This window comes from Watersipora subatra, chromosome 9 (assembly GCF_963576615.1).
Source record: "Watersipora subatra chromosome 9, tzWatSuba1.1, whole genome shotgun sequence".
NCBI lineage: Eukaryota > Metazoa > Bryozoa > Gymnolaemata > Cheilostomatida > Watersiporidae > Watersipora > Watersipora subatra.
The window spans coordinates 16,754,574-16,777,978 of NC_088716.1; the positions used below are offsets into that span (position 1 = coordinate 16,754,574).

The following is a 23,405-nucleotide window of genomic DNA, read 5'->3' on the forward strand; positions in this document are numbered from 1 at the left end:
GCCTCTCACAGAGCAGTTCCTCTAAAGGCGCGCTTCGCTTCGTGTTTTGGTGAATAAAACTTTGATAACTTAGTTTTGCGTGGTTACAGTCTTCTTGACCTTGACATTACTACACAAAATCATTAATATGATGTTTTTCATAGCTGTGTTTGCTCAACGTTCACTCATTGTACAGGTCAATGTCAACTTGTGACCTATGCGACTTATATCTGATCAACTTTACGAACTTCCTTAATTTGGCTTGTTTTGGGTGATTTTTTATTTTTGTAATTTTTGAGATGTTTGCAATCACAAATCAAATGCAGAAAATCCACATTTAATTTACTTAGCCTGAACCCAGAGTACAGTAATAGTAGGCCTAAGATTTTTCTAGCCAGCGCATTGATCTATTTGTTCTGTTCGCCGAAGTAAACAGAAATAAAAATGCTTTGAAAGTAAAGCCTGGTTCCCATATAGATTGCGAGACTCCGACGGTAATCTTGTGCAGCAAAACGCTTGCGACGCTAGGCTCGGCGGCTTCTGTTCACATAAAGCTGCATCGCGAATAACCGCATAAAAATGTTCGCTCGCCATGCCGTTTCGATAATGCTGACCTTCACCTGTACAGTGCATTTTGAAAAGGTTTTGCCTGCGGCACTTCGCGCAACTTGAACAGCGCTAAACTCTTGCTGCCGGTAACTACCGGCGGTACCCAGCGCGCAAGTTCCCATTTCACCACCGATAGCCTGCGGTGCTATTGCCGATGCTTTGCCGTGTATATGGGAACCAGGCTTAAACTGTATTCTAAATAAACTGTATTATAATTTTGTTTATCTTATATATTATATTTTTCATTTAAATGGTCACATAAATAATATTATATTAATAGTTCAACTTATATCCAGATCAGCTGGTTGAGTTGTAACACAGTTGAGTTGAGGTGTCAGTTGAGGTGTAAGACAGTCATAAGTCGACAATGACCTGTAATATGGCCAGATCCACCGTGAAGCTTGTGAAAATAAAACATTCACATAGGTTCATCTTACGTAAAGATTAAATTTACAGAAAACTTTGAGAAAAGAGGAGGTAGCATCAAAACGATTCCTGCCCCAATAGTAATCTTAAAGGTTGACTTGCAACAAAATTCACATTACCGTTATTTGATATGAAGAGATTCCCCATGTCTTACTCTGTTGTGTTGTAGATGCAAAATATGTGGAAAGGTGATTACAAGCTTTTAAAAGCTCAAAAACGAACAGAAAATCGCAGTCACACGAGACCGCCGTAGTTTGGATTCCCTTTCCAAAACGGCTCAAATGTGATGTAGTTGTGAGAGATGGTTTCTGTTTACACTTTCTTGCAACCTTATTCGTCGAAATATTTTCACAAATATACTTCACGCATTCAATAAAACTATGTCTATTGTTCTTACGCGTCTGTTTTATCGTCATCGTGATGATGTCACTTTTAGCAGTGATATCTTATAACTTACCGTAAAAACTTGTTTAATTTTTTAGCCTTAGCTTTAAGGAGTAAATAGCATTGTCTGATAATCATGACGAGCCTGTTGGTCACTTGTGATAATCGAAAAGTGCTGCAGAAATTATTTGCGAACATTGGGTCACATTATCAGATTACGACTTGCCGATTAGACCAGGCCGAAACAAAACTGTAAAGTAGCGAGCATCTATATTTGATACGGGGTTTTCGGTAAAACCCGAAGTGTTTGTCATAAACTAGTACTACGATAAGTTTTATATTAAGCTTTGTATTGGCCTTTCAATTCACGTGAGAACATACGTGATAAGACGATAACCAAATTTCGTGGCTACGTCATCGAAATAAAGAGATTCCAATCTACGGCGGCTTTTCGTTTTTGAGCTTTTAGGAGCTTGTAATCACATTTCCACATATTTGGCACCTACAACACAACAGAGTAAGACATGGTGAATCTTTTGATACCAAATAATGGTAATGTGAATTTTGTTGCAAGTCAAGACTTGCCGATTGAGAAGTTAGACCAAACCTGCCAAAAGATGATGCAAACCAGACCTGTCAAGTACTGAGAAATCTAACCAGACCTCCAACCACGGTCTTTCCAAATTTTTAAACAAACATATAACTATATGTTTCTTAACACATTCCTACATGTTTCCCTTTATGTTTGTATATAAACATGTTTATATATATAATCATGCTTATAGATATATGTTTTTTACGTATATATACAGTAAAAACCTTAACAATATGATTCAGTAATTTGAGACAATGTTTTTTTGATGGTTTTGGTATTATATTATTATAATATATTAATATATTGTAATATATTATATATATAACAATAATGTAATGTATAATATATTATATTATATATTATTTCTAGTATGAGAATCAACTTCAAACCCCAAGCTATAAATTTTTGTAAAGTTAACCAAGCGGTTCTATTATTTTTGCAATGCGCAATTTTTTTGCAGAACAATAGTTTTTTTGAGTTTAGTTTAAAAGTTTTTGCAAACGATACTTTAAGGATAAATTATAGTAGAACGCATGTTATTCTAAAGATTTGGAACCTCAGTGTGGAGTCCTAGTACAGTACGAGGCTAAAAAGAGTATTTAAGCCGGTGAGATTTAATAAAAGGTAAAGATTTAATAAAAGTGGCCAAAACGAGTTGAGAGCGCAGGAGGTTTAAGCTCATCTGGCAAACTACTATATCTAGCCCTAGCTCCTAAAATGTGTCAATATTATTACCCAGAATTTTACTTAAAACACTATGACAAAGTTTAACTAGTCTCTTTTGCAAATATTCAAAAGAATTAATTTCTCATAAATCGGAAAAACTACCTCTGCCTTGGTTATTTGCATTTCTAGATTAAAAATACCTTTTAACACCTGTATGACCAGTATAGCTTCATAATGTTGTGCTTTACAATTTCTATTGGTTCATGGAGCCATTGCGTAAAGCTCGGAAGTTGTCTCCCTTCTCACGGCATACCAACCATATCAATGGTATCCAGTGAGCGGCAGCTATTAAGGTCGGCTGATTAAACGGGGTGATACAATAGTTGCTATTTGCTTTGCAATCAAAAATTTTTAATCTATACACTAAGACTGCGGGCAGAGCCTGCTGTTAAGGAGACGGTCTTGACTGTTAATCAGACAGAAAGGGACGCGTGTCATACCACCCTTAAAACAACAGCAACCTAACTCTATGCACCCTGCAACCGTAGAATGATTTGTTTGTCGAAATGGAAACTTTGGTATAAAAAATCAACAAATGAAACAAAGAGCTGTATTTCAATTAGTCGTGATTAGGGTTACTAGCGTGAATGGTCGCTATTTTGATAAATTAGTTAGATCAGGCTAAATGAGGGAGCTCTGTGCATAGAAACAAGCAGTGCTACGACAAACAAGCCACTCAGGAACAAGTGTGTTGACTGAGAATATCTTCCAGTTGATAGATTATAACTCCTCTTCTAGCTCATGTAAGTACAGGCTTGTCAGCTAGTTGAAAACAGTTATCTTGCTAATGAGTACCTAAGTTTCGATTCATTGGCTGTTGCATGCAGCTTTTTAAGTTTGATATCTCTGGTTCTTTCAAACAGAACAAGTTTCATCGTACTGTTTACTCGTACTCGTACGATTATATCGTACCTTTCTATCCTACGATTCTATCGTATGATCCTTCATATTGTTCTTCTTGTACGATTTTGCTATACAATCTATTGTATGATCCATCTTACGATCTATCGTACAATAGAATCGTACAATCTATCATACGATCATTTGTACCATTGCTCTTGTACGTTGTGGTCGTACTGACAGGTGAAAGCGCCTGCCCAATGAGCCTAATCGACGGTCTCTAAAAGCCGTAATATTTAGTGACACTCGTTAAAATATGAAACAAAAACCTTTTGGATTCGGATCGCCAAGGTTTGAACCTGTGATCTCTCGCATGATAGTTTAATAATTTCAGTAATACATGCCAACTCAAGCATTATTCGATATATAGGATTTTAGTGGGCTGATAGCTGCCAGCAATCGGTTTTATATTTCAAGAGTCCTTGTAGTGAGTTTTCATTTTTACCTGTTTGAGTATACGACCCTATACAAACCGCTTCGTATAGAGACAGGTTGCTATCACTAATAAGGTCGATATTTAGAATATTCTACAAAGGTTCGCACTTTGTAGAAGCCTGTATATAGATGTATGACTCTGACATAGAAGTACTTACAGTGCATGTTGCGAAAAATGTAGCGATCATGTGTAGACATACAAAATGGTTTTTACATAATTTATAGTCCCCTAGCTAGAAACACTAAGATGTAAATTTCTTGCTGTCACTTATGTAACATACAGAGTACAAGCAGCTTATGTAAGAATGTGAGGCTAATCAAGATCATTTCTAAAATGTACCATATGGGAGATAATTAAAATTAGCCTTAGCTTCTCACATAATCCTCTGCTATCGATTTTACAACAAAGACTCAAACCTAGAACCTTACAGATGAGTCTTGTCTCAATTTGTACAATTTCCTTACATAATTTCTTTAACTTTTCACTATAACTCTTTACATTTGAAGCTAAGGTTACCATAAAAGATTACTTTTAACGGGGCTCGAACTCTTGACATTCAGTTTGCTACACCGACACCTGCACTAACCACCTGCCTTACAACATCTCTGTACAGTTTTACACGTTTGTATTCTCTGTGCTTTATCGGTGCGGCTTACAATCTTTCACGGCACACTGTACTGCCAGAGTGTTAGTTACCTCTACAGTATATAATTTTGAGGTTTTATCATTTTCCAACACATTCACAAACTTTAAACAACGCTAAAACAAAACTAGATCAGTTAATAGAGAGACCTGGAAAAACCTTTCATCTATTTCTTGTAAAATATTCCCCTTAGATGAGTCTTGAACTGCTGTCTCTAGAGATATCCCCTACAGTTTTAGCAATTACTTTTCTTAAAGTCCAACCAATACGTATTTTGGTATTTTGCTGATAAACATTTATTCAATTAGGCTATGCTAAAACTAACTTCCCTCACCTATTATTACGTTTACAAAAATATATATATAAAGAATATGAATTATTGGTTTACTAACAGAAATTTATTTGCCACTACATTGTTATTTTTATTAAGAGTCAATTTTTATATTTTTTGCATGTAACTGCTGTAACAGTGTACTTCAATTGTATTTGCATTTATAGCGACTTATAGTTGAACAAGTCGCAATAAAGTCGCTAGAGCCTCCAATGTTTTTTCCTATTATTCTCAATATAGTATATATACTATATATACTATATTATATATATATATATACATATATATATATATATATATATACATATAAAAAATTGTTTCCTCACCCCGGATGGGTGGTAAATTCTGCTCTAACTCGTGTCTCCTACCAGAGACCTGGGAGTTTGAGCACTCGCCTCAAGATCTTAGCTGTTCCCAATAGCGCACTTTTCTGCAACTCACCTGAGTTGATTGTTGTTGGTATTTGGGCAAGCCACATTTTATGCGCTGGTGTTATTGCGCCCAGCGCCCCAATGACTACTGGGATTACAGTTGTTCTTACATTCCAGCATTTTTCAATTTCTTCTCCAAGAGGGAGATATTTCTCTACCTTTTCTTTTTCTTATATATATATATATTGAGGCGAGTGCTCAAACTCCCAGGTCTCTGGTAGGAAACCCGAGTTACAGCAGAATTGCAGAATTCACCACCCATACGGGGTATTCGGGGTGAGGAAACAATTATTTATATATATATATATATATATATATACTATTGAGTATATATATATACTCAATTATATTTTAACATGGCAAGAACAAGCATTGCCACTGCAGTAGACAGCCGAGCAATTACACACACATAGGTGCCGTATTTTATCATATTTCAAGATTGGAGTAATCTATTTAGTTAAAGCTCATGTTTGTTGTTTGTCTGTTGGTCCGTCATTCCTATGTTATGCTCTAGCAACAAAACTTGAGGCACAAAGAATCTGGTCTGCACTAGATTTGATCTCAGAACCTGTAAGTCTGCAGACAGGTGTACTAAACCACCAGGCTATGAGTTCAAAAGGCCGTCCTTATGAAAATTGTGAACGTACTTATGCACCTGCCAATCTTAAATGCCGATTGGTTAAAATACTCACACTTCATCCAGCACGCTTAAAGATCATGGCGCAATCTTTTATCCTCATGCTGGCTAAAGTTATGATAACACATTGTAAGCCTGGTTTCCATATGACAGCGCAAGGATCATGCCTGGCCCAGTGATCGGGCGCAATGCATTGCTTGGGCTGTGATGCAATGTTTCCATAGCACGTGTAGGCGCCACGCTTGCATTGGACAGGCCAGGTAATTTCCTAACTTTTTCGCTCGGGAGACCGATCTCTTCCTAAAACAGCCCTCCATTTGAACTGTGAGATAGGTTGAAAAGGTCCAGCAGTGTTTTGTGGGATACATCATCGCGCGCACTCGTCGCAAGGATCCATTATGTTGAATCCTTGTGATCAGCGTACGCACGTCGTGCGATCGTCGTGCAATGACGTTTCCACATCACAGCTTGTTTGATTGTTTGTTTGTTTTATTTCATCAAAAGATATGAAAACAGAAAAAAGAACAAAAGAAATAATGATGAGGCCCAAACTGCGCAGTAGCATTGCTAGTCAAGGCGCTGGGCCACAACTTAACAGCGAGCAGCCAGAAACTATTTAGTCACCGCTCAGCAGGTACAGCTTGAGGGCATGTCTAAAAGTGGGCCCACTCACAACCCTACGCAGTTCATCAGGCAGAGCGTTCCATTGCGCTGACTGCTAGTAAGACATTCTGCGATGAACCGAAGCAGATTTAGAGGGAGGTAGCTTTAGATTTAAGAAAGAGCACCGAGTGGGATATTGATGAATGCGATGTGATTTAAGGCTGTAGAATAATTGATGAGACGCGATGAGAGTTCGAAATTTATAGAGTTTATTCACAGTAAAATTGAAGATTTTTGAAAAAGTTGTTGCGCACCTTGCCCGGTCATATGGAAACCAGGCTTTATTACAGTTCTAGGGCTACTCAAACTTATTGGGTAAAGAAACTTAGCCAACTAAAAATAAACTTTTGCTGCCAAAACTTTTTTATTACCCGTGCAACGTCTGGGAATTCAGTAGTATAAACTATATTTAAAACGAAAACATTTCATAAAATCTTTAAAGTCCATGTTTAAACAGAAATATGTATATTATCAGCTTGACTAAGATGCAGAGAAGGTAGTTGGGATGTCGTTGGGTAGCCATATGTCAGCATTGATTGCTGCAAGAAAAGCTGGCAAAAGTGCCTATTGTTAGCACTATTGCACGCTTTTAAATACCAGCTTTCTTTTATTTATCCAAGTCAAGTTAGCCTAGCTATCTTCCATTCAATGTTGACCGACCTCATTGACTCACTCAGACTGTCTTTTCATTTTAATGACGCTGCATTGCTCAGTCACCTGTTTAATAGCCTGACAACAGCAAGCGAGTGCTTGTCATTGTAGAGAAAAGATGACTTGGAACCCGACGAAACCCAGAGGGCCAATTGCTGCAATGTATTCAAGTCCTGGGCCGTGTTATGCACTCCCTGGTCTTATAGGACAACCTGGTCATGATATTCGAAGCGTACATTTCAGAGGACCCGCTTATCCATTTGGCCTGAAGAGAGCAAAATTTACGGATGATTGTAGCCCTGGGCCTGCGCATAAACCTGACCCTATGATATACCGAGACGGAAAGGATGGCACCCCTCATTATTCGCTCTCCAGCCGAAACAAGAACTTAAAAACGTAAGATAATGCTTATAATTTGCTTCACTAACACTTAGAAAAATTTTGAGAGTTAAAATTGAACTAAGTTCAGATGACATAACAACCTGCTCAACCTGTCAACGTAGCCTGCAGCCCTTCAACTCCAAATCTGCAAAAATGTTGCCATTTTATGCAGTAGAATCAAAGGCTGACATATCATATCACGGAGAGCATGTTATAGTATTGTTCTGTCAAAACAGGTGAATATAAATTTTTGTACCGAACGTTGCAAAATATCATTGCCGCAACTCAAGCTCACAACCATGACCCTCAGAGGACGAGTTATATATTCAGACGTTTGCCCACTCTAACTTACACCATAACTGCTAGTAATAGCAATAAGGAAATAATGGTAATATAGACTTGAAAGCAGTTTAAATATTTAAACAAAGGTTTAGCCAAAATATAAATACTTATTGTGTACAGAGCATGGCGATAAGAATACAATAAATGATGTCTTGCGGAGAGGTACAACAACTCCAAAACAAAAATATATTCGCTATTGTAAATAGAGTTTACCCTTTAGCTATTCTACACATAAGGATCTCAAACATTAATAATAATATAATTATTATTGACAATGATATTATTAATTAAATAATTACTAATAATAATTACATTTTTAATTTTATAATTGTATAATAAATATTTTTATAATTATAATATAAAATTATAATATAATTATAAAAATTGTAATTAATGCAAAAACTATAAATAATATCTTATTATTTACAACAATATTATAATAATATGATTATTATTATAATTAATTATATTATTGTTTATAATAATTATAATAATATAACTATTATTATAGATAATAAGATGGAACAATTGAATAAAGAGACAGTATCTTTAACAACCAACATTATCTAAAATTATGTTAACAGACAAAAAAGACTTGTTTTTAATTTACCTCAAAAGATACAATCAATATATTATATCACAAACTATTTTGCTTCATATATCATATTACAAATATGATATATTTTCTTAATCATGGTTGGTTCGAATATGAAAAACTTAGTTTATTGGAAGCAAGAATCAATAAAACTTTTATTAGCTTAGTCAATGGCAGCAAGCAGTTGGCTAGAAACAACAGAACTAGTTGTCTAGGACTGTTTAGGCTTGAGCAACTAGTGGCAATAACTCAAGCATATTCGTAATAAAAGTAGTTTTTGCTAACTCGAATTGTATGAGCCCAAGTACATCTCTTGCTTACGGAAGCTTGAATACATTTGGTTCAATTAAAAAAATTTTCTTAGTCGTACTAGATTTAGTCATGTAATGTTTATTGTATAGTACAGACAATGCTCGTTTGTTTGGATTAATTTCGGATTAGGCCATGCCCGAACATTGAAAAAATCTGGACAATAAAAACTGCAAAATTAAGATAACACTTTTTTCAGAACCGCTTGTTAACACTGGTAAGGCAGATAAAAATGGCAAAAAGATCATGCGCACGTGTCGCTTGCGTCATCTGTTGCGAGAGTCATCTATTGATCATGGTTGTCTTTCTTCGAAGAGACACCGTCACATCGGACAATCGTCTGCACCCGAAACATTGTCCAAACAAATGAAAGTCTGTGGAAATAGCTCAAAGAAGCAGGGGTCGCCTGTAATTGAAAAAGTGTGGGCAAATATCATTTTTACAACTAAGAAATACAGGTTAATAAACATAGTTTTTGCTGTGTACCTGCGTACCTGCCATTTGAAACTGGTTTTGATTGGAAATTCTGGTGGACATAGAATAACTCAAACCATCTATAGTCTTTCTGTTTTTACTCCCTCGTATCGTTTAATATTAAATTGAAAATAAATTAAAGCAACCATAACCAGGGCCTCACACTTTTCCCACTCTCACAGATACTTTCCCTCTTCGTCAACTAAGCATGGTAACAACTTTTTACATACCGTACTATAACCAGGGCAGCATATACAGTAATTTCTACAACTTAACGAGAGTTTTTAGGTTCGTTCCAAAATTATTTATCAAGTCTTCAAGGTGTTATATAATACCACAGAAAATATCCCAATTACTTGTAATTAAATGTGGAGTACCAAAATGATCCTTGGACCAACAATATTTTGTTATATATAAATGAACACGTAAAGAGCACTGATAAATTTAAAACTATTTTGTTTGCGACTGATACTAACGTATTTTATCATGCTAAATCCTGAATGAAGATATAGATATAATGAGCAGAGAATTCGAAAGTGATCAAAAACTGGTGTGACCAAATCAAACTAACGTTGAGTGTTGACAAAAGACATTTTAAAGCTATTCAAAACAACAAAAATAAACTTTGTTTAACAAAAACATTTCCATGAATGCACAAAACATACAAATGATAAATAGCATAAAATTTTTAGGTGTTACAATAGATAGTACACTAAACTGGTCAAAACACATAGAACTATTGAGAAAACAACTGCGACAAAGGTTGGGACTTATATACCAGGCCTCATTGATCTTACCAGAAATACCTCTTTTGCTTTCATATAATACTCTAACTAGGAGTAAAATAGTTTATTGCTTGGAATCATGGGGAAATGCTCCAATAAGTACTTAAACAAAATTTTGGTCATCCAGAAGCGATAGCTTAGAATAATATATCATAAAAACTCTTATTTTCCATCAACTCCATTGTTTAAAGAATTTAGTGTTCTGCCTATACAACTATACCACTTTAGAATATGTCCTTTAGCCTTCACACAATTTAAATCTCAAACTGACTTGTCAGCACATTACAACACTCATCATTCCTTATTTTCATTACTCCTTCCACCTTCCTTCTCTACTGGTGACCATAGACGGGTTGCCTATCGTGTGCCATCAGCATGGCATTCCTTACCAACTTGGGTCAGTAAAATTAATAGTCATGATAGTTTTAGGGCTGCTTTGAAGCAGTACTTGCTGGACTCTCTGGAATAGATTTGTTCCGATTTCTTTTGCTTAGACGACTAGGTTTTCTCCATTAACAATCTCACCCGTTAACTCAGAATCTGCGGCTTGAATAGCCATGCTACTGCGCATATTGGCCCTCATTCAACCATACTTTTTTCTATCATCTTGTTATGTTATGAATTAATGCAAATAAAACAAACAAGCAAACGAAATAAGAAAGAGCTTTTCAAAAAGTGTGAGCCATAATTTTCTGGCTTCAAAAAGCGTTCCAAACTTTCATAGTTACTACGCATGTAAGTACATGCCCTTTTACTTGTGGCATACTTGTCTAGTACACTGTACATGCAATACATTATTGCAGCACATGAAATACATCAATGCAATACATTCAATGCATTAATGCAATACATTAATACAGTGCTTGCAATAAATTAATGCAGTACATGCAATACATTATTACAGTGTCTACAATAAATTACTGCAGCACATGCAATACAATAATGCCGTACACGTAAAAAATTAATACAGTGCATGCAATACATTAATGCAGTACATGCAATACATGAATGCAGTGCATGCAGTACATTATTGCAGCACATCCATTGTATTAATGTGGTACATGCAATATATTAATACAGTGCCTGCGATACATTAATGCGGTACATGCAATACAATATTGCAGTACATGCTGAGTATAATGCATAAATCTGTGAGAAATTAATGAGAACTGAATGACAAAGTGCGACTAGGGCAACAATTAAAGAGGTGAAGTCGATGCTAAATATACTTGCCAATCAGAGTTAGGATAGCAAAATGATGAAAAGCAGCTGGTAGTGACTTTCTGTAGATGATAGAAGAGGGATGAACAAATTCCATTCAATAGTTGAAAAGTGGTCATTAGCTAATCTTGTAAGGATTATATTTGTATCGCTGACAACAACCAGCTCGTTGCTAGGAGACTTTCATATTAATACGTACGTCGTGAGTTTCCATTCATACCTTAGCAACAATCATGACAGTGTATTGATGATGTATTTAAATAGAGGTCACCACCTGTAGATCAAATGCTTTGAAGTCACTTAGTGACAGTAACATATACAGTAAAGCTGTACAGTGTACTGACTTGTTAATTTATTCATTGCAATCCAAGACAATGAATTGTAAACATTAGTAATCATTTATTGGGTGTAGCTGGCAGTACATAAAAGCAAAATCGGAGTTGGCTTCTTTTGACATTCATTTAAACAAGAGTAAACAACTATAGATTGGCATGTAATAATACCCATTGCTTAATGATGTTGGTGCTAATATAACTTCTGGTTTGTTCCAGCAGAACTGCTGATTGAGAAGCTGAGTTGTGTTTTTCACAGACATATTCTTGCCTTTTTTGTAGACTAAACGTACCAGGTCCTGGAGCCTATGCTCCGGAAATTTCTGGACAACAAGCCCACTTTAGACACCCAGCCTATTCATTCGGGACAAGGCATAGACAAAGACGCAGTGATAATGTGCCTGCACCAAACAAGTAAGGCTAACTCTTAATGCTAGTGAGAAAGTTAATAGACTTTGTTAAAATATACCGGTGTGTATACTTAACTAGCCTGTCTCGACAAACTGTTGTTTTTGCGTAGTTGTCCCCCCGTCGAGCGGCGAGCAACAACAGCTTGTCACAAGACGTACTGCACATGATGCATCAGCTGCACTTATAAGGAGTTGTTCTCTTCCGTTTACGCGGCTTAGCTGCGATGTTATTCCGGTCGCTCCATTGGTAATCATAACGGATTTCACGCAAAAATTTATGTAGAAAAATTAAGATAGGAACGTTTAACTGGCGAACCCTCTCTGCAGTAAACTTTATTAAAATTTGAGAACTTAGCAACAACAGCGACTAAACATGTCGTTGTTTGTGCGCTCAATCACCCGTTTTATTTCTATTTTTGTATCAGTCAGTTTTATTTGTCCTTATGGATTTTATTTTGAGTTTATTTTATTCTTAAGTTCTACTAAAGTTTATCAGAGAAACTGTTTTTTGGGTAAACGTTGTAATCTTGTTTTTTCTACATAAATTTTTGCGTTAAATCTGTTATGATTACCAATGGAGCGACCGACATAACATCGTGGCCAAGCCGCGTAGACGGAAGAGAACAACTCCCTATAAAATATACTAGTGAGTATACTTAACATAAACACAAACATTCTCAAGTACTGTGTTAGAACGTACTGACATTGCTTGCCATAGTTTATAAAGAAGCAAATCATAGAGACATGCTGTGAAAATGTATAAATAGTTCCAATGAAAGGTAGACAACTACTATTTTGGTTGCAGAATTTAACACTAGGTTTTATTGATGAAGGGCATTATACAAATGTTATAATTAGGGTACTACAAAACCTTTCAGTATAAAAAAGTGTTCTGCCATTAAATAAAAACATGTAGCAAATCAGCGCGAATAAAATGCCCTTTAGCAAAACAGGCTAATTGCATCAATCTTTGAGGATGATTAACGCTCAAAACTTTGTTATATTTTAGTTACACCCTTCCCACAATGCTGAGTAAAACCTATCAATCAGGTAAACCACAGGCCGCTTGCTACTCTTTGGTTGGCAGGAAAAAAGTTGGTAGCTTTCATGAAGACTTGAAAAAGGTAAGACAATTTCTAAATCACAAAATGAAACCAATACATGAGCACACTAGGCTTGTTCTAGGACTAAATGTCAACAATATTCAAATGAATTTTTGGTTGCTTAAAAAGCAGACAAAAGCGTATTTTATAAAAAACAAGTTAAAAATTCCTACTAGAATATCCTATTGCGCAACGCTTGAATCTCTGCAAGCATTGTGCAATTCAAAGATATAATAAACTCTTTAGCTTGCAAATATAATATATAATGAGGTCATGTTAGAAATTATGCATTATTATTTTGAGTCAGTGAAAGTAGAATTCATCAGTAATTAGATAACTCACTCTATTAATAAGTGCATAAGCCAAAACATCAGAAGCTTTCCGATTTGTTGTGATAGTAATTTTAAGGTGATTCTTGAACAGCTCTCCGATGTGTGATGTAACTTCCCTATTTTAATTGATCACAGACACCAGGACCAGGAGCGTATAACACAACAAAGCCAAGTACTTACAAAGATAAGTCTCCTGAATACAGCATGGTGAGCAGAAACCCCATGCCAGGAGATACTACCCAGAAACCAGGACCCGGAGCCCACACTCCCTGTGTAAGCAGCCATGAAGTGTCTTATTAGCAGTTGTCTCACCTTACTAGAAAAACAGTCATTTTTAGGAGTGACTGTTATATGTGCAGACAACCCTCATTTATTCAGGCGAATACAGACAGGGTCATGTGCTGATATTAAAGAGGCATTAACATTGAAAATTGACTATTGATGGGAAAATAAATGCAAAATAATAACCCAAATTCTTTTCAAACGACGGGTAAAGAAAGCAAGGTCGGTGGAAAAAATAGAACAGGAAACTCATGAGTATACGTCACTCACGTCGTCTGTCACAAAGGTCAATGATCGGTCAAAATTGTCATTCTTTTGACGGATATTGATAGTGTCTAGTCCTGAGCTGCTATCAACTATTGATAGTGTCTAGTCCTGAGCTGCTATCAACTATTGATAGTGTCTAGTCCTGAGCTGCTATCAACTATTGATAGTGTCTAGTCCTGAGCTGCTATCAACTATTGATAGTGTCTAGTCCTGAGCTGCTATCAACTATTGATAGTGTCTAGTCCTGAGCTGCTATCAACTATTGATAGTGTCTAGTCCTGAGCTGCTATCAACTATTGATAGTGTCTAGTCCTGAGCTGCTATCAACTATTGATAGTGTCTAGTCCTGAGCTGCTATCAACTATTGATAGTGTCTAGTCCTGAGCTGCTATCAACTATTGATAGTGTCTAGTCCTGAGCTGCTATCAACTATTGATAGTGTCTAGTCCTGAGCTGCTATCAACTATTGATAGTGTCTAGTCCTGAGCTGCTATCAACTATTGATAGTGTCTAGTCCTGAGCTGCTATCAACTATTGATAGTGTCTAGTCCTGAGCTGCTATCGACGTCCGGATATTGATAGTGTCTAGTCCTGAGCTGCTATCAACTATTGATAGTGTCTAGTCCTGAGCTGCTATCGACGTCCGGATATTGATAGTGTCTAGTCCTGAGCTGCTATCAACTATTGATAGTGTCTAGTCCTGAGCTGCTATCGACGTCCGGATATTGATAGTGTCTAGTCCTGAGCTGCTATCAACATCCGGATATTGATAGTGTCTAGTCCTGAGCTGCTATCAACGTCCGGATATTGATAGTGTCTAGTCCTGAGCTGCTATCAACATCCGGATATTGATAGTGTCTAGTCCTGAGCTGCTATCAACGTCCGGATATTGATAGTGTCTAGTCCTGAGCTGCTATCAACATCCGGATATTGATAGTGTCTAGTCCTGAGCTGCTATCAACGTCCGGATATTGATAGTGTCTAGTCCTGAGCTGCTATCGACGTCCGGATATTGATAGTGTCTAGTCCTGAGCTGCTATCAACTATTGATAGTGTCTAGTCCTGAGCTGCTATCGACGTCCGGATATTGATAGTGTCTAGTCCTGAGCTGCTATCAACATCCGGATATTGATAGTGTCTAGTCCTGAGCTGCTATCAACGTCCGGATATTGATAGTGTCTAGTCCTGAGCTGCTATCAACATCCGGATATTGATAGTGTCTAGTCCTGAGCTGCTATCAACGTCCGGATATTGATAGTGTCTAGTCCTGAGCTGCTATCAACATCCGGATATTGATAGTGTCTAGTCCTGAGCTGCTATCAACGTCCGGATATTGATAGTGTCTAGTCCTGAGCTGCTATCAACGTCCGGATATTGATAGTGTCTAGTCCTGAGCTGCTATCAACGTCCGGATATTGATAGTGTCTAGTCCTGAGCTGCTATCGACGTCCGGATATTGATAGTGTCTAGTCCTGAGCTGCTATCAACTATTGATAGTGTCTAGTCCTGAGCTGCTATCGACGTCCGGATATTGATAGTGTCTAGTCCTGAGCTGCTATCAACATCCGGATATTGATAGTGTCTAGTCCTGAGCTGCTATCAACGTCCGGATATTGATAGTGTCTAGTCCTGAGCTGCTATCAACATCCGGATATTGATAGTGTCTAGTCCTGAGCTGCTATCAACGTCCGGATATTGATAGTGTCTAGTCCTGAGCTGCTATCAACGTCCGGATATTGATAGTGTCTAGTCCTGAGCTGCTATCGACGTCCGGATATTGATAGTGTCTAGTCCTGAGCTGCTATCAACGTCCGGATATTGATAGTGTCTAGTCCTGAGCTGCTATCGACGTCCTTTCTGTCTCTATCTTCATATAGCCATTCGTTATTCATGCATATGTTAGTTTGCTTTCAGTGTCTGTCACTAGCCAATAATATTACTATGTAAAGATTTTTCTGTACTGCCTTTAGTATTTCTTCTCCTTTCTCTATTCTCTGCAGTCTTTCTTGCTCCTTTCTTTCTTCAATGACTTCATTCACCTGGTGTAGCCTTTCTCGATGTTTTTCACATCGTTTGCAAGTTATTATCATTACTATTATGTTTTGTTTTGGTATTGCAGCATCCGACTAAAATCAAATCAGCTGCTCCACTTTATTCATTTGGAATTCGTCACACACAGTATGAGGCTCCTTTGATAGTAGAGGTCAGAGAATAAGTTCATACCCGCAAGCACCTGTTAGCACCAGTTTCCTCAAGCCTTCCAGTTTCGGAATCAGCTGGTTCTGGACCATCTAAGACAACTGCTCCAATTTGTCTTCTGTAGCGAGAGATGACTATTTCAAAGACATATTTTGCCAGATTCTGCTAAGGCTACAGGGTACAACCTGTTTGTGACTCATGTTTACCACATATAGTAGCATTGAAAAGAAAAAGAATTTATTAGTTGTCAGGATGCAAGTCCTAACTTTGTTGAAAAATAATCATACCACTTTTTCACAACTTTTGACCACTGTGGGACAGAAGCTCACTGATGATTGAATATTTACCTGTTATGTTATGTCATGAGAATATGCATGCCGTGTTCTAACAAAAACATTACAATATGATAATATTATTTATTCTAACATATCACAGAATGTGAATAAGAAATATATATTCTTTTTATGTAAAACAAAAGGGCCTATTTTTCAATTGTAAAAGCAAACTGCTAAAAGAAAAAAAAAGAGTCAGAGACATGAGGAAGATCATAAATATAATTACCTAATCCCTATTTGTTTAAAGAGTTACTGTTGGTATTTTAAAATTACATCAATTTATACGAATATAATAGTGATATTTCAGTTTTCATCAACGATTCTGATGCTAAACCAACTTTGGAGAGAAAAAACCATGAGGCAAGCTCCAACATGTGACATACAAAGGTCAATTTTTAGCCAACCAGTCATATGATATAGAGTACTAATAAATACCAAAGTTTGTGCAGTATTTATAAGTTGCGCATTAACTTTCGAGCTGGGGTTATAGAATTCTGCTTGTCTGTTGCCACAATGACCTGCATTGATAATTGTTGGAGCTTTAAAGTTTTTTATTTCATTTTAAATATAAATTTAAAGAGGAAATTTAACTGCTAAGACCAGGGTTGGCTCGGTTTAAATCGGAAAAAAACTGGTTTTGTATGGTTTTTTCATTATTTTCTGTGTGAAAAGCATAATAATTTAAACTCCTAGTAATTCCTGAGTAGTAGAAATGCAATTATATGTAATTATAAACTGTGGAAGTTTATTTAGGACACAGTAGTAAAGTGATGGCAGAGCTCAAGTTGAAACTACATAAAATCCTAGCACAACAATGAATTAGTGAATTTAATTTTCAATTGGTTTTATCAAGTGATATGATGATCTCTTTACTGATGAAATATAAAAAACTATGTAAAATATACTAATCCCATCATCGTCTCTAATAATGAATAAAAACTTTCTCAAGTCTGGCCAGTGAGAGGGGAGTGCTTATAATTAGAAATTAGAACAGTAAAATCATCTTGGACAAAAGCTTGAGGTTTGCAAACTAATATTTAATTTATTGAACACAAACCAAAGTAGTTGGATTGTTAGAATTCAATTTATCAAGTTTTTTGTGTTTCTAAAAGTTAAAGATGTGCCTCAAATTTCCAACATGCCTCGCAAACAGGATCCCGTTTGGCAGTTTTTCACTCGAACTGCAAAAGGCAAAGGTTTTCAAGGCAAAATGTAATAGGTGTGCTGTTGTAACACAATGTCACGCAGATAGGCTTAAAGCTCACACGGCAAAATGTCAAGCTGACAACACCAATTTAGACAGTGATGCTAATACTCAAGTGATAGAAGTTGAGTCATCTGCCATTGCTCCAAACACTAGCAATGCATCTGCATTATGCTCTGCTCAACACTACCACACGACTAATCACTTGGATTAAAATTCCTACTTGTACATAAAACTGTATGTAATATATTCACTTTATGTTATAAGATTTCTGTTCTGTATTTCATCAATCATGTTTCATTAAAAATTCATTCTGAAATTTCCATGTTTTCTCTCTTTTTTCCCATAACAACTCCGACAGTACCATTTTCACCAGATGATTCCACATATGAATGTTCAATACTCAATCATGCAGCTCTAGTAAGTGATACTCAATAGACTTGAAATTTCAAAAACTTTGGTCGAATTATAAAAACCATAAAAATCGGGTTAAACCGAAAAACCGGTTTAAACAAAAAACTTGTTTTTCAGTTTTTTTTCAGAAAAACTGTGGTTTTTTCCAACCTTGGCTAAGGCAATAACTGCATGTATAGCCATAAATGAAGCAACCTATATTATATATCAAAACAAAAGAAATGGTCATAAAAAACTGATACATTAAAAATAAACTAAAAACAAGGCATTTTGAGTAAATTAATGAAATTTGAACGCAGGGTACAGAATCATGAAAAATAAAGAAACTGTCAAACTTCAAAATAAAAAAAAATTAAAAGAGAAAATGTAAAACTCAGAACTAACTCACTTTCCTAATGGGATAACTCAAACTCTCTCCTGCAAACCGTCTAATGTAATCTCGACAGCTGTCACTGAGGAAAGGCCCATAGAGGGCTACCACCTGTCAACACATGTCATCAGTATAAACATTCTTTTGAGATTATGATTTCATATCTACTAAAAAATTTAATCTCACCTATGAAATGCCAAACTATGGACTCTGTTATACAGAATCCACAGTTGGCTGACATTATAACAAGACAACACTATGTAGAGTTCACACCATGACATCCAAAAACAAACCAATTGTAAGGTAAAGATATGTGTAAATGGACAACATTCAGAAACTATATAACAGAACCCAAGGTCACAGCTCTATGACAAGAGCAAGCATGTGCTTCATAGATTTCTACCTGTTTTATGTTCTGAAGCATTTTCCGCCAGAGAATTTAGAAGAGGTGAGACAGACAACAAAAAGCCTGCTCAAGTGTCTCCCAGGACTTGTGAGACCGATTCAAGATGGCAGCAAAAGCGGTGAAAAACCTCTTAAAGTGGGGATAAAAATCTTTTGCAGGTCACGCGCTAGGTGCACTACCAAACTAAAACAGGGGACAGATTATAAATAAAGTGGTTGTATCTATGGCCTGCTACTACCAGTTTAATATCCCTAAAGTTCCAGTCTTGAAATAAGATGTATTGTTAAATTTAGAGTGTCACTGAAACAGTATCTGTTGAATAACCTGGAATAGCCCAACCTAGGGCTTGCTTGCTGACTTTCAGGTCCAGCACATTGATTAGCCATGCTATTGTGTATTGAGGACTGCATCACTACTTTCATGGCTAATAATTGATAATATATTTAAATATATATTTTTCTCTATTATTCCTAATTTTAAATTGTTTATGATGCTAATAAAACAAGACTTGGATGCTGCCATAAAGAAACAGTGTTTCTGGAATTCTCTCAATAGACTAGTCATGTACTGATCAGAATTAATTGAAGTACATACAGCTTTCACACAAATCTTTGAGACTTCAGTTACTCAATAGGGAAACAACAAGCATCTTGATAACTCTATGAGCTCAATGAGGAAGAAACAAACATATTTATAACTCTATGAGCTTAATGAGGAAACAACAAACATCTTCATAACTCTATGGGCTCAATGAAGAAGAAACAAACACCTTCCTAACTCTATGAGCTCAATGAGGAAGAAACAAACATCTTCATAGCTCTATGAGCTCAATGAGGAAGGAACAAACATTTCCATAACTCTATCAGTGCAATGAGGAAGAAACAAACATATTCATACCTCTATGAGCTCAATGAGGAAGAAACAAACAGCTTCATAACTATATGAGATCAATGAGGAAGAAACAAACATTTTCATAACTCTATGAGCTCAATGAGGAAGAAACAAACAGCTTCATAACTCAATGAGCTCAATGAGCAAGCAACAAACATTTTCATAACTCTATGGGCTCAATGAGGAAGAAACAAACATTTTCATAACTCTATGAGCTCAATGAAGAAACAAATATGTTATCTAACATTATGCAAAAAACTAGATGTAGAAATTCCATTATACAATTATAACGATTAGATTGATCTACATGTACATGTAGCAGTAATTAAATAACAGAATTTGACCTCACCTCAAAGACGTGTAAACCAAATTGTATTATTGATGTTGCGAAAGTTAAAAAATGAAAGAGGTGACAAAGATACGTCAAGTAACTAATTTGACTTTCTACCAGGTGAAGCTTTAACTAACCTTCCATAAGTTTTTATTATTTTTAAGTTTTCCAATTTCATTTTCAAATTTTGAAAATTAAAATTAAGTTAAAAATTTAAAAACTAGTACTGGAAACTACTTTAAAATGCTCTTCATTGTATGTTGGAAAATTTGTACGATATAGAGCAGCCAAATTATTATGTAGAACAAAAGGTCAAAATACAAGTTTGATAATCAAATACTAGAATTCAATAATATGTGAGTTTTACTTTTAATAAATGTGCCACCTATTCTAGTGACAAGTTGACATCTCAACTTTGTGCTAACTCATGTGTTTGAATTTCAACTCAGAACAGGAAATGCTCTGTAATTCTCTAAGCTGGAAGGTATGTCTTTTAAGAATGAGACTCAGAAACAAAACCTTAAGCTAACACACCTGAATTATTCCTTCAACCAGATTGTACCCGAACACCACAGTGTGTACACCACAGTACTGTTAGAAAGTTACTACAGAACGTGTAAACAATACATACCTCGGGCACCTCAGTCCTCCTCTCTATCTTCCTGGAGACATCAACACTGATTGACTGTATTCGTTCAGAGAACAGTTGAAACTAAAAAAAGTGATAAACTATTAAATTGTCTTAAGAAAATGAACCGATTACAACTTTCACAAGAAAGTGTAGATGTCATTTTTTACCATTTGTTTTGCTAAATTATCAAGGTTTCTTCATAGTTAAAAGCTTCTTAAGTTAGTATCACCATAGACTACAATGAGTTTCAAATATTGCATCTGTATTGTTTTGCAAAAGCTATAGTTGGTTGCAACCACTAAGCTTACAAGCGAGGTCAATTGCAAATTTGTCTTTCAATCTGGGCTATTGGAATCAACAGGAAAGACTACTTGTAGGTTAAAGCCGAGACACTATTACCTTTAGCTACCTGTATTTTGAATATTCCTATTCACCCAAGCACAGAGTTAATGTCTAGCATAAAAATATTGCTCGCTGGTTAATAAGAAAGCTTTATTGTACAACATAATGGGTCCTCCAAAAACACATGTTCTCTTGACTTTCGGATAAACCATTAGCATTTTCTACTATTTCAGAGTTGCCCTCTTTTGAGGAGTAGCTACCGAAGGGATGACAATTATCCTCAGAAGAGTCAGATAATGTGTTCTCGTCATCTGAGTTCAACAAAAACAAATGTTTTTTATTTCTGCGTATTTCACTTATGCCTACATTGACCCAGTAACTTTCAGGAGATTTATCCTTTCTCAAAACTATACCTCTTGAACCTACATCAGTAGGAGCTTTTACATAAACCAATTGACCAGGTTTTAACTCGTCTAGCTTTGAAACTCTATACTTTTTATCCCACCGTTTCTTAATTTTCTTTTTATGTCTAATTTCATTTTCTTCAAACAGTTCATAGTCTACATCACTTTCATATGGGAAGCCTAAGTTTGATCTAATAGCTTGACCAAAAATCAGATCACTTGGCGTATATCCTGAAGCCAAAGGTGTAGTCCTATACACAGACAAAGCCACATCTTTATCTCGACTTTTCTCCCATAATCCTTTAACAATTTTTACGGCACTTTCTGCTAAACCATTAGAACAAGGATACCGGGGGCTACTAGTAGTTAGAATGAAACCCATTTTCTCTCCAAAGTTTCTAAATTCTTTACTAGCATAACAATTTCCATTATCAGACCTGATACCGTTGGGTATACAAAATCGAGAAAACAGATACTTGAGTACTCGAATTATCTCTCTTGCAGTTTGAGATTCTATATGCAGACATTCTATCCACTTCGAATAATAGTCTATAGCTATCAGATAATATTCGTTATTAAACACAAGTATATCCGAACCTATCACCTCCCATGGTTTAGAAGGCATTTCTGCTTCATACATGGGCTGGTGTTTAACTTGACCATGCATAATGCAAACATTACATCTACTTATATAATCTGCAATCTCCTTACTATAACCAGGCCACCAAAAATGACGCTGAGCTCGTCTGCGACATTTCGTTATGCCTTGATGACCTTCATGACAAATTTCCAAATACTGCGGTCTTAATGACTTAGGAATATACAGCCTAGAGTCATATAACAATATATTATTATAAATACTTAATCTCTCTCTAGATCCATATAAACCTATCAGTTCTTTACTAGAACCATCCAATTCAGATGGCCAACCAGAATATAAATACTCTATACACTTGGGAGCATCTGAATCTTTACTAACCTCTTCTCTTATTTTCTCTTCTTTAACGTCCCCATATGCAGAAGAGGAAACTATCGAGTTAACATAAGCTTCTACCTTATTACAAACAGCTTTACTTACCTCATCACAAACAGCACCACTGTTCGGACGGCTAAGCAAATCAGCAATGAACATATCTTTTCCAGGAGTGTGAAAAATATCATAATCATATCTCATTAGTCTTAACTTGAAACGTTGTACTCTTACAGGTAGCTTAGACAAATCCTTTTCCCCTAAAATCGCAATTAAAGGCTTATGGTTCGTCTCTATTTCAAATTTTCTACCAACTAAATAGTAATCAAACATCTCATATGCCCATGTCGTAGCTAAAGCTTCCTTTTCGACCATGGCATATCTACCTTCAGTTTCAGTCATTTTCCTAGAAGCGTATTCTACAGGTTGTCACGCACCTTCCTCGTTATACTGTAGCAAAACTGCACCTAGTGCATTTTTACTAGCATCAGCGGAAACTCTATGTTTAGCATTTATCTCGAAAGTATATAATACTGGACTATTAGAAATTTCTTTCTTAACAGTTTCAAAAGCTTCTTGTTGGTCAGGACCCCAAAACCATTCCGATTTACTACCCGTTACTCCATAAATCGCAGTACATAAACCAGCTAACCTTTTATTAAAC

At 36.0% G+C, this 23,405-nt stretch overlaps 2 protein-coding genes across 8 annotated transcripts in view; one reads left to right on the forward strand and one right to left on the reverse strand.

The window, feature by feature from the left end:
- LOC137403666 (ciliary microtubule associated protein 1A-like) lies at positions 1 to 16,870 on the forward strand. 2 transcript variants are annotated; one of them, XM_068089660.1, is made up of 6 exons: positions 1 to 49; positions 7,523 to 7,807; positions 12,133 to 12,264; positions 13,270 to 13,384; positions 13,831 to 13,968; positions 16,364 to 16,870. In XM_068089660.1, exons 2-6 carry the CDS (start codon positions 7,530 to 7,532, stop codon positions 16,457 to 16,459), a joined length of 759 nt encoding a protein of 252 aa, XP_067945761.1. In that variant the 5' UTR covers positions 1 to 49; positions 7,523 to 7,529; the 3' UTR covers positions 16,460 to 16,870. The 2 variants fall into 2 exon arrangements, with proteins under 2 accessions (XP_067945761.1, XP_067945760.1); XM_068089659.1 differs by lacking the exon at positions 1 to 49 and adding an exon at positions 3,349 to 3,462.
- The window catches only part of LOC137403667 (uncharacterized), a 21,569-nt gene continuing 7,071 nt past the window's right edge, over positions 8,908 to 23,405 (reverse strand). The window contains exons 1-5 of one of the 6 annotated variants that reach the window (XR_010979603.1): positions 22,850 to 22,987; positions 21,026 to 21,106; positions 19,170 to 19,355; positions 18,785 to 18,877; positions 8,908 to 9,444 (exon numbers count right to left, since the gene is read on the reverse strand). Coding sequence is in view for 3 of the 6 variants with exons in the window: in XM_068089661.1 (XP_067945762.1) it covers positions 9,325 to 9,444; positions 18,785 to 18,877; positions 21,026 to 21,106; positions 22,850 to 22,945 (390 nt within the window). In the remaining 3 variants the exon portion in view is untranslated. Of the gene's footprint in view, positions 9,445 to 13,977; positions 14,012 to 16,467; positions 16,562 to 18,784; positions 18,878 to 19,169; positions 19,356 to 21,025; positions 21,107 to 22,849; positions 22,988 to 23,405 lie in introns of those variants that run through there. The other 5 variants (XM_068089662.1, XM_068089663.1, XR_010979604.1 and 2 more) reach the window with 5 other exon arrangements.